Source organism: Solanum lycopersicum, chromosome 8 (genome assembly GCF_036512215.1).
Source record: "Solanum lycopersicum chromosome 8, SLM_r2.1".
NCBI classification, from domain to species: domain Eukaryota; kingdom Viridiplantae; phylum Streptophyta; class Magnoliopsida; order Solanales; family Solanaceae; genus Solanum; species Solanum lycopersicum.
Window position 1 is genome coordinate 58,773,131 of NC_090807.1, and position 12,131 is coordinate 58,785,261.

The following is a 12,131-nucleotide window of genomic DNA, read 5'->3' on the forward strand; positions in this document are numbered from 1 at the left end:
AGTTATACCGCTCTAACTGACAAATATCATTATGCTCGTCAAAATGTGTTGACTAACTAAACAAAACAATCACCAATACATGAATACTGAATGGTTAACAATTTGAACATGTAAAATCTGGTGTTAAATTGATATATCCTATCCAGACAAAAATTAACAAAACTGTACTTGTAAAATTTTGTAACTTAATAGTACATGTTTTTGTAAAATAAAACTTCCTCTGATCTCAACAGAAGTCACTTTTTATTGTTCTGTGCATCAGGTTCACTAGAAATTCCACTCAGCATCCATATCAAAGCAACGCCAATTAGGGCGCCAGAGAGATGTGCAATGTGATTAACATTTTGCAACGCGGAACCTCCATGAATACCTCCTGCTAATCCTGTTGAAGCTTGGGCTGCTTCCATCACCTGGATATATTCAGTGCCAGCACGAACAGAGGTCAAGTTCCTTCCATACGATAAAAGAGTTGAATAGAAACTAGGGGAGAATAAGAAGCATTCATTCAATTTACGTTCATTACTAGGAGTAGTTGTTTTGCCAGACACAAAGAGAGCATCTCTACCATCACCCCCCGCGTAGTTGTTTGGCACTTTTCTTTTCTACGTTACTCCTTATATACCAAGTGAAGAGCAGTAACTATAATTGAATTTTGGGATCTCTACTAGCTTCCCCCTCCCTCATTTCTATTACTACGATATAAGAAATTCAAGTTTAAGCAACTAACAATGCAACTTCATCTTCTAGGATTATGAAATAAGGTGGGATAACTAGTAAATACTGAATGCATACTTCGAGAGATGTCATTGGCCGAATATGATATAATATGACAATTGGGAAATCAAAGAAATCTACAGTAGCTCATAATCCATCATTCAGATGAGGAGTTTTCTTTGAAAACCAACACATTTAGTGTAGGAGAGTGAATTATCAAGTTTTGGATGCCTTAAAGATCGATTATGACTAAATGGAAGAGAACTAGCTTTTTTAAGATAACCAAACCATCCAAGCAGTATTTTTGTCTGTATCTGAGAGCTCATGGTTCTCAACCCACTTCATTGACCACTAGAGGTCACACCCTTGGGTGCACAGAAGAGTACTTGATTACAGATAGTTACAGCCTTTTCAATTACATTTTTATAATTGTTACTAAACTAAAATAAGAAATAAACAGTCATATCGTCACAGCCTTGTGAATGCAATTGACCTAGAATTTCGTATTGAAGTGTAAAAGTGCTTATAACCCATTATATTTGGGAAACAATTTAATGTTTGTGCTATAACCCTAGTAAATATATGCAGTAACCCTAGTAGACTGATTTGTCCAACAATTAAGCTATGTCATGACAGAAATTTGACATGAATCTAACTGACTTGAATAAATAACAACGTCACGTATGATTGATTAGGTTTCAATTAGCGGGAAAGAGCGGAGAGGATACCCTTTCTATAACAAACTGTCCCAATATAAGTACTTCAAGAATCTTTCTCCAATCCCAAGACATCTGCAGTAAAAAAAAGATGGTTAGACTGGTTTACCAATCAAGCGCAACAGTATACTGTCGACGTACGTCAATCTACACACACAGACATTGATATTAAACTGAGGCACATTAATATATGCAATAAACAAAAGATGCAGAAATCACCTTCACAAGTACACTAATAGCAAAGAGTCCAAACACTGCACCAGACGCACCAACAGAAACAGCATTTCTTGGAAGAATCAACCATGAGACAAGGTTAGCTCCAGCACCAGTTAATATATAAGAAAGCCACAATCCAAAGTTTCCTTCCTCCTCTTCAACGAGTTTTCCTGGAAGCTTAAAGTAGGTCAACGTCTATGTTTATTCCTATCAAGCATAGTGAAAATTTATAGTAAAACAAAAAGAGAAGACTTACCAAAAATATACAGAAAGAAAAGGTTGCTAGATAGGTGGTTCCTGTTGAGTGAAATGAAGATGGAAAAAATAAACAATTAGAAACATAAGTGATAAGCAGAACAAGAGAGAAGCAACTGATAATTCGGCTGGATTATGAATGTTTTACTTTCCATTTCTAGTATTTCCAATAAGCACTTAAATACTCTACATTCTCACCAGTTAAAATGACAGAATGTTGCAGTCACAAACTGGTACCAAGCAGGCCGATTGTGGTATAAGTATAATGCTTTTACTGCCCGAACCTGATATAATCACTTTTTCTGTTAGATCCCTTTATTCCAGCAGACAAGAGTAACATTATCTTCACAGAATCCAGGTGGATGACACCCTTCAGATGGCCGAGTGCCACTATACTGATCCTCATCATGCCACCCATCATGTTCAATGGAACTCACCAGCCCTGGTCCAACTTACCAGGGTTGGGTGCATGTTCAATACCAACTGAATAAAACGAATCATAAATATTCGTTGTGCAAGCTTTTTTAACACCATCGAATTAAATATATTCAACGAAAGCTGCAATAAAGAGGGGGGAAAGCAATTTCTAAACCTGGAAAACATGATCTGCTACATATATTCCCAGGTTAAGAAGTAGAATCCAGAAAATCCCATTGACACCCTTGTCTGGCTTCTTCCCTTCAGGCTTCAGAATTTCCAGCTGTGAGGTCATATCTAATAAAGGTGTCATTTAACAGGTTAATATTTCACCTTAACCGTATTCATCAGACATGTTAAATTTAAAATAGCAACTCAATTGAACACGGAAACTACACGAGCAACTAATCCTAGATAAACTCAGGCCACATAAATCTCTCCTCTCCACTCCAAGTAATCAACCCCAACAGTTCTTCACCTTCAATTATAAGTTCAACTGACAGTACTAAGGCTCTCTTTCTGCACAAAAACCCCTCATTGTTAGTTATGTCTAAAAAACCCTAGTATTTTGGACAGCCAAAAAGATGCACAACAACAACATACCCAGTAAAAAAGATACAATTTTTTCTTTATTTTAGGTTTCAAAAGACAGTAACTATCAACACAAATCGAGAGATAATAGCAATTCTTGACTTAAGTTGACTAACAATCAGTATAATTCGACAGATGAATAAACCCATTTTTACAGAATAAAGTTTGAGATTTTCCCACTAATCATTAACTTAACAAATGATAAAAGGAAGATATAGGTGTTACCGGAATCATTGAATTTACAGAGAAGACGAGTTGAGGAAATTGGAGTAATAAGTGAAGTTTTGAGTTTAAGGGCAAGTGTTGGAAGAGGGATTAATGGAGGTGTAGATAGCGGCATCGCCATGGGCATGAAAACATTGTGTTTAAGGCCCAGATGGTGCTGATACTGAAGCTGTTTCATCACCGGAAAATCAAGAATGTAGAGGCACAGCTTATCGGTTTTTCATATCTCCTCCGTTTACACACATTTTTTTCAAATATCCAAAATAATTTAAATTTAATCAAATAATAAATAAAAAATTACCAATCAATACACACTTCACCGCAATCATATTAAAGGCCCGTTTGGATGGGCTTTATATAAGCTGCTTAAAAAAATATTTTAGAAGTGCTGAAACTTATTTTTAAAATAAGTAGTTATGTGTTTGGATAAAAGTGCTGAAGTTGATATGTCAAACGTAAAAAGAGAAAAATGGAAGATTGAGATGTTAGGGTTATTTGGGTAATTTAGAGATTGTACAAAAATATTAAGGGCAAAAAGATAAAATGTGGTCAACTTAAAACAGCTTATAAGCTTAAAAAAAAAAAAAGCACCCCTATCCGCTTTTAACTTTTGGCTTAAAATAAGTTTTTTTTAATTTAAAATAAGTTATTTTGAGTATTGTCAAACAGCTAAATAAGTCAAAAACCAGCTTTTAAATCAGTTTGACCAGCTTTTAAGCTGAGCCAAACAGGCTCAATCTCTGTTTCCTAACTTTCACTTTCTTCTTTATCCTTTCTATTATTAGTAAGTAGTGATGATAATATAAGCCCATTTTTTATTGACCCGCCCAAATAGTTCATTAAATATGGATTGAAAGAGTGATTTTAAATATAAATAATATTTGAAATTATATTTATATTTTACTTATTAAAATATGGATAATAAAATAAAATTAAATAAAGTATTTTCATCTAAAAAATACTAAAATATTTTTTCCATATCGAATTCTTTATGTAAAGAACTATTTCTTTATGAAATATGCATAAAATATGGGTAAACTAGTATTTTACCTAACCCATTTATTACCCAACCCATTTTTATCGATATCAAATATGGGCGGGTTGAATGATTACTCATTTTATGTTTACTCATTTTCAACCCGTCCACATTTGACCCAACCCGCCCATTTGTCACCACTATTACTAAGTATAATACTCCCTTCATTCGCTATTATTTATTATAATTTTTATTTTTAGAGTTAAATTATAAGAATTTTTACTAACATTTTAAGATTTATTTTTTCAGCGTATTAATATATAAAAAATTGTAATTTATAGTACTTTTCTTATAGTTATATAAATTTTTTTGTTTAAAATATTGAATTAATGTAATCTAATTTAACTTTGAAAATTAGTCAAATTGACTTTCGAAAAACGTAACATGACAAACAATACCAGACGGGGAGTATAAAATAATAAAATTAACTAATCATTTTACAAATTTATTTTAAATTTTTATGTTTTTAATTCAAAAAATAATCATATATTGGTCTTTATTTTCTTTACCCTTTCTAGCAGGTAAATTGCTTTTGCTTTGCGCTTTTGTGAACTACGTCAATAATTTAGTTTTGAACATTTGATAATATAAGTGTTTTAGAATGTGTACAACCCTACAATGAATTGTAAGAAAATTATTTCCAAAGATGAAATTAAATATTTTTTTAAATTTTAAAGGGATAATGCACAAGTGCCCCTTCAACCTATGCCCGAAATTTCAGAGACACACTTATAATATACTAAGGTCCTATTACTCCCCTGAACTTATTTTATTAATAATTTTCTACCCCTTTTCGGCCTACGTGAAACTATCTTGTGGGTCCAATGCTGGTTGACTTTTTTTCAAAGATAGTGTCACATAGGCCGAAAAGGGATAGAAAATTACTTATAAAATAAGTCAGAGGAGTAATAGGACCTTAGTATAGTATAAGTGTGTCTCTGGTATTTCAGACATAGGTTGAGGGGGGGGGGGGGTACTTGTGCATTTTCCCAATTTTAAAACCAAAAAAAATTCATTTTAAGTGTATGCATTTTATTATTTATTCTTCATTTAACTATAGTCATTCATCACCGAAGTCTTTAGAAAAGATATGTAATTGTTTCATTGTCTATATTTGTATTTTTAAAAAGTAGTACAAACATTTTATTCATCAATTGCAAGAGTTTTTCTCCTATTCAGAGCCTCTACATACAAAATCTACCCTTACTTGGATATTGGCCTCTCCCTCGACAATGAGGACCTACCCTTACTTGGATGATCAAAGATCCAAGCATTCTTCAAGTCGCCTTCCAAAACACTTCAACGACCGGAACCTAAATGTTTGGGAAAAAGAAAGAAATGGGTTAGTACATCACTTGTACTAAGTATGAGACCATATGCACACATACTTTGAAAACATGCTAATAAAAAGGACATTTATCAAAACATGCCATTTTATTCTTTGAAAAGCCTTATGCGTAATCAAGGAAAATTTTTATATTTTTTCGCATTTTCAACCTATGAATGTAATGACTTGAGACTAAGAGGCTAGTCTTAGTCCTTGAGAAAGGACGACGATGCCGGTTACGTCTAAGGGGTAAACCTGGATGTGACACCATCATCCTCGAACTTGAGGGTATACCTACACTTTGAGAAATGATTCAAGCCTTGTTTTCAAATGGTCACGAACCCGTCAAAGAACGGAACTTAAAATGTTGGGGACAAGGGAGAAACAGGGATTAGCACATCACTTATACTAAGTATGATAACATATGCACACACAACATAGAAATCATACTAAGAGGGATACATTTATTAAAGCATACTACTTACTGCAAAAATCCCCTTCATGCACTTTAACGAACTAATCCAACAACTGAACACAAAATCATCAAGACAATAGCATACTCAACACAAGACCAACAATATCAAGTCAAGTTAACATATGAATGGCAAACCAATCTTAATATCACATTTCAACTACAAGCATATATAAGCACTTCACAACAACTTAACATGTACTAGACCCTTAATCATAACCTCTTAGCAAGTATACAAGTGCAATGACTAAGCAAAGCCCTGTAACCTCACTTAATCAAGTAAACCAATCAAAAGAGTACAAATAATTTATAGCTTCACATAATATATCAACAAGAGTAATCAACATCTTTACTATAGCAATAGGAACCAACAACATGGTTCACAAGTAAAACTCATTAACATATAGTACTATCAATATATAAGATAATCATGTGCATATTTTTTACAATATAGATGCATATTCTTAACAGTTAAAAACCAAAGCTAGCACTATATTTGTTCTCATTTTATTTTTTGTCCGCCTCTTTAATTACATACAATGGGTGGAAGAACACAAAGTATATCCAAAATTTTCATGAAATTGTCCTTAATGTTCGATGGGGTAATATTGCACGACCATGATGAACTATGATGGATAAAATCTTAGTTTTGAAATTGTGTTTTTGATTTCACAACATGATTTCAGTATAGTCTTTTTGTTTTCCTGTAATTTTAAATTTTGAACTTTGCACAAGCGATACCATTATCATCAAATATTTTTATCCAATAAAACTTCATTCTTGGCACGGTGACTCCAAAATTGGTATTTGATGGTAAGTGCATCATATTCTTACCGTGTGGATTTAGCATTGCTAAATAAAAAGGTGGTGTTATTTCGATCAAAAATAATTGTTCATTCAATGAAGGTTTTAGATTTCAATCGTTTTACCAATATAATTTTTTTCTAAAGTAAAATAGCTGAATATTCTCAAATTCCCTTTTCTATTAATTTTCTTTATTTGTTTCTCGTCAAAAATTCGAAGGCCATCGGGAAGAGAGATTGAACGATATAATGGACTATTAAAGATTTTGAATACAATATTAAATTTCCAAAACTTGCCGTACATATTTTAAATTTTTTTTAAGGTGTTTATATATATATTATTTTATTTTATTTTATTTTTTTTAATGGCCTTCTTGGCCGACAATTTACATGACTCAAAAAGTAAAACTATACAATTTGACTAATTTGTACATATCTCTTTACGTCTATTTTTTTCTTTATCTTCTTCTTCTTAGTTCATTCCAGTTGTCATCTAGGACATAGTTATCTTCTCCATTGCATTTTGAACATATATGTTCCTGATACTTATGTCCAATCAGTTTGCAATATCTGGTTAATAATTCTTTCGAAATAAATCCTTGCTTCAAAGCTCTAGTTGTTGGTGGTAATTCAGGCTTTAACAAAGATAATATTCATCTCTGTACTTCTGCCATATCTGTTGTCCTAACTTCTTTGGAATTTGCATATATCATTAAATGATCTCTGGAATAATAACTCCAAATAGCAATTCCTTGTAGATAATTTGTAGCTAGTTCTTGGATTATAGTTGATAGCCCAATTGTCTTTTTATTTGCATAAAAATTTGGTATCTCAACTTTAGGTATTTCTGGCTGTGCCGATATATCTTCTGGTATTATCATTTCCCGTGTCAATTATTAGAAGAAATTTGACATGTATAGAGTATTATATCTCATGAAAAATAATTTAAATTAAAAATGGTTATATTATCAATTGAAAACTAGAAAAAATCAATTATATAAGTGTAATTAACTATTCAAATTTAAAGTCCCGTTTAATTTTTGTCTTAAGCCATTAATATGCTTGAGCAGTTCCTAAATGGCTCCAAATGACAAAGTTAAGGAGTATATCAGACCTTTTTCCCTTCTTCGATAGACAGAATGAATTTCCAACAGGCTAATGAGCAAATTAATATATTGCAACAATTATTGCGTGTGGGACATGATTTGGTTAAAGATCTCAACTTTTATATTATAATTAATGTTTTCTAACTCCTGATTTATCCTCAATACTAGAAGTGGTTTAATTAAATTGGCCTTTACTTTACTTTTTCCTAAATTAAAAAATATATTGCAAGAATTATTATAAGTTAGAAACTTGAAGATCATCTTTTCTTACAAAAAAAAAATTATCTTTTCATCTTATTACCTCATTCAAATTTCGAGAATTAAACTTTTAATTTTAATTATAAATTTTAATTTATACTATTTAATTTTTTAAAAATAAAATTTACACATTTAAAAAATTAGTTAAAAACCTATAAGTCACAAGGGTAAGGCTAAGAGTAGCAGAAGGGTAATGTTAAAAACATAAGCAAAATACAATATCTTTTTTTTCATGTTATACTCCAACCATCTAGAAAATGAATCCTTAAACCATGTCTCTGAAACTAACTCTTGGTTGAGAAGTACTATTTTTCTTCAAAAATCTATCCATCTCAAAGCACAAGAATCAACAATAAATTATTGCAAAAAAAATAACTTATAGAGAAAAGCTTGTCAATTTACACAGAGATAATAGGAGTAGGACTTTAATTTTGGAGTCTTATATTTTGTTAAGAATTGTGTTAGGGAAAATTATTTGTTTTTAAATTCAATTTGAAAAGAATGAAACCAGATGACAAAAAAGGTAGTTAAGAAAGGAGGTGGGGCCAAATGAGGCGGCAAAAACGAGTTTTAATTTGGAAATGATTCTTTGCCACAAATCACTTTTTTATATATATTCTTTGGAATTTCTAAGAAAGTGAAATTTGATTGAGATGAAGAAGGAAAAAATTGGAAAAACTTTTCTGCTATGGCTTAGAAGGGGAACGAGAAAGTTTTTGGATTTATTTTTTAGTGGAACTCAGATTTAAACTTAACACAAAATTTTGATGACTTTTTACTTTTAGGGAAAAGATCAAATTGACTATATGGATCATGCAAGATATATTAAGGATCAAAATAAGGCAATTTCCACATATTAGGGACCATTTATATGATTTTCTCAAAGAAAATGCTTCAAATTTTAAGTTAAAAAATATTAAGGACCATTTTGATCATTTTCTCAGAGAAAAGACTTCAAAATTTTAAGCAAATTCAAGTGTATGTAAGTCTCATTTGTATCACATATAATAGTGCAATCCTATTTATAGGTTGAGAAAATCACTCCAAAAGTCACCATATTAAGTATCATAATAAATAGATACATTCTTATCCAAAAAGATTCATGAAACCTAGTGAATATGGATAGTTGTTTATGTACTTACTTTATGGACTATTCACTCATTCAATGGATTTATAACACTCCCCTTGGATGTCCATAGATATTGTGCCTCGTTAAAACCTTACTAGAAAAAACCCCTTGTGAAAAAATTCTAGTGAAGGAAAAAGAGTACACATCTTTTGATACGCTTTATTTGTTGCCTCATTAAAAACCTTGCCAGGAAAATCCAGTGGAAAAAAAACTCGGTCAAGGAAAAAAGAGTGCAACGCGTATTATACTCCCCTGATTAAAACATCACTTAATTTTTTTGTGATGATGTCTCCAATCTTCGTACATTGTGGTTGGTATATTCTTTTTCAAAGAAAACCACACATTTCCTGAATATGGTGTGTCATTTATCTCAACCAGACGCACTTTCGACTTGCTTCATGGAGGGCTTCTATTTCTGCGTAGCAACATTTGCTTTATTGATCGCCAGGATATTATTTTGCCTCCACATGAAAACAAATAGCGTGTTTGAGATCGTGCTTTATGCGGATCAGATAAATATTCTGCATCTTCATAAACAATCAATTTTGTCTTGGATTCCTCGAATAGAATAAACCCATAATTATGGTCCTTCGAGGATATTCAATCATGTGCTAACACCATTTTAATGTCCTTTTATCGGGGAGAAACTGAATCTTGCCAGTAAATTTACTGCAAAACAAATATCTGATCAAATATTATTAGTAAGATGCACTAGTGCCCTGCTCACATGATTAATTAATATTGAACTTTCAATCTTGAATATCAAGGATCAATTCACACTTCAATATATTTTACTTGATACACCGATATTCGAAAAATCTTAAATTCACTTCTGGCTATAACAAATTCTATTTTTACTGTTTGATATTGTTGTGAACATACTGAGAAAAATGGAGGTTTTATTTAACATTCTCAATTTGTAGGTTGCAAATTGTCAACAAAGTAGGAATTGTTAGTCAACTACATATCTACTTCTAAGATCTTCTTTAAAAAAAAAATATCATATAATGTGTTGTTTCTGCCACCTATTGTAATTACAAGTTTTAAATAAATTAAATTGTTAGGAAAAAGTTGAACCATTTCAATGCATAGTCAGGAAAAGGTCGGTTAACGCTCATTTTAATCACCTTTTTAATCAATTTTTAGCGCCTTAATTCCCTCTAAAAAAAAAAAGACTATGAAAGATGAATGTTAAAAATATGCTAAAATTTATCTATAGCAATATTATCAAACATAATATTAATACGTAGAGTAATTATGACTTCCTAAGAAGCAATCAAAATGATAAAACACATGATCTAAATAAGTTTTGAATTTTTGTATGACTATAAATGAAAATTTTAAAATTAAATTTTGTCATTTATTCTTTTTATATTAGTAGTCATAGTAGTATTCCATTCCTGTCATATTTAATGTCATAATTTTCTTCCATTTATATATTGTTCTATTTTTTAGTATATGTTCTATTATACTTTAATTAACATTTTTCTTGATTTCCTTATTTTCTTCTTTTTATTTGAGCGAAAAGTTTATTGAAAATAACTTTTTTATCTTCTTAAAAAAAAAGTAAAATTTGTATAAACACAATCCTTCCATATCCCAACAGAATTACGCCGAATTATTATTGTTGTAAATTAGCTATGAAATAAAAAGAAAAAGTGGATATCCCTTTTGGAATTGTACGTCAAATAAAACGTGGAAAAAAAATAATATGATATCATAAGAAAAGACAAATGAAATTTTCTTTACTATTATTCCTATAAATACCCTTTCCATGTAGCCACTAGTATCATCGATCACAAAACAAACTTTTGCCGAATTAAACACCAAACACCAACACCAACAACAATATATCGTCGTATTAATTCATTCTTCATGGAATACTCCACAAGTAGTCTCATCAACTCATTTGAACCCAAACAAAAACACACAACATTATTCAACCACCAAATTTCAGCCAGAATCCGTTTAGCAACAGAACTAGACATCCCTAATCTTCACAAACTTGTTACACAAATGGCAGAATACCATGGCTTATCACAAATATTCACTACCACAGAAGCATCACTTTACAACAACTTATTCAAATCACAAAATCCACCTTTTCACTCTCCAACAGCCCTAATCTTAGAAATATCTCCCAACCCTTTCCCTCATACTACTACTACTACTACAAATTTCGTCCCTATAATCAAAAACAATTACAATTTTAATACGTTAGAAACATTGGACCATGAACTCGAGAGTTATAGGTCAAAAATTATTGGTCATGATGATGTTTATGTAGCGGGACATGTACTTGTTTATCCTAGCTACAATGGTTTTTTTGAGAAACCTGGATTGTTTTTAGACCAAATGTTTGTGAGGAAGTGTTATAGAGGGATGAAGTTTGGTAAATTGTTGTTTTCCACTGTTGCAATGCAAGCTGAGAAAATGGGGATGGGGATGGTGGATTGGCTTGTGGCTGATTGGAATGAAGAAACTATTAATTTCTATGAGAAAATGGGAGCTCATTATATTCCTGACTATAGGCTTTGTAAATTATATGGTGATCAACTTCAAGCATTTGGTAAGAAATCTGATTATGAGCCGAGGATTTATCGGGAATAACTTTTCCATCGCCGTAATATAGGGATAACGTATTATCCTCTTAGATCTCATTTATGAAATCATACTGTCTATGTTATTGTTATTGTTATTGTTATTGTTGTAAGTTTTTAGCACCCCATGCATTGCATATTTGCATTTCGTAGATCATATTTCTATGATCTTAAATTGCATTATGTTTATTGGGAATATTATGGTGATGTTACATGGTTGACTTCTTGAACAAAATCTAGTGACACGAATCAGGAAGTATTAACCA

General features: G+C 31.4%; 2 protein-coding genes across 2 annotated transcripts; one reads left to right on the top strand and one right to left on the bottom strand.

The window, feature by feature from the left end:
• Positions 1-101: 101 nt before the first annotated feature.
• On the bottom strand, positions 102-3,409 carry LOC101258578 (rhomboid-like protein 11, chloroplastic). Its single transcript, XM_004245213.5, has 7 exons — positions 3,135-3,409; positions 2,494-2,615; positions 2,100-2,185; positions 1,903-1,943; positions 1,650-1,816; positions 1,443-1,505; positions 102-410 (listed from the first exon to the last, which is right to left on the bottom strand). The coding sequence occupies exons 1-7, from the start codon at positions 3,310-3,312 to the stop codon at positions 237-239; spliced, it is 831 nt and encodes a 276-aa protein (XP_004245261.1). The 5' UTR covers positions 3,313-3,409; the 3' UTR covers positions 102-236.
• A 7,872-nt stretch (positions 3,410-11,281) lies between these two features.
• On the top strand, positions 11,282-11,875 carry LOC101261542 (GCN5-related N-acetyltransferase 8-like). The gene has a single exon (XM_004245374.4). The coding sequence runs from the start codon at positions 11,282-11,284 to the stop codon at positions 11,873-11,875; it is 594 nt and encodes a 197-aa protein (XP_004245422.3).
• The last annotated feature ends 256 nt before the right edge of the window (positions 11,876-12,131 follow it).

Coding starts and splice junctions, on each gene's coding strand:
- LOC101258578 (XM_004245213.5), bottom strand. CDS start 3,312: ATGAAACAGCTTCAGTATCAGCACCATCTGGGCCTTAAACACAATGTT. Junction 1,817..1,902: donor TTTCTTTCTGTATATTTTTG/GTAAGTCTTCTC, acceptor TTAAGCTTCCAG/GAAAACTCGTTGAAGAGGAG. Junction 411..1,442: donor GACAGTTTGTTATAGAAAGG/GTATCCTCTCCG, acceptor GAATATATCCAG/GTGATGGAAGCAGCCCAAGC.
- LOC101261542 (XM_004245374.4), top strand. CDS start 11,282: ATGGCAGAATACCATGGCTTATCACAAATATTCACTACCACAGAAGCA.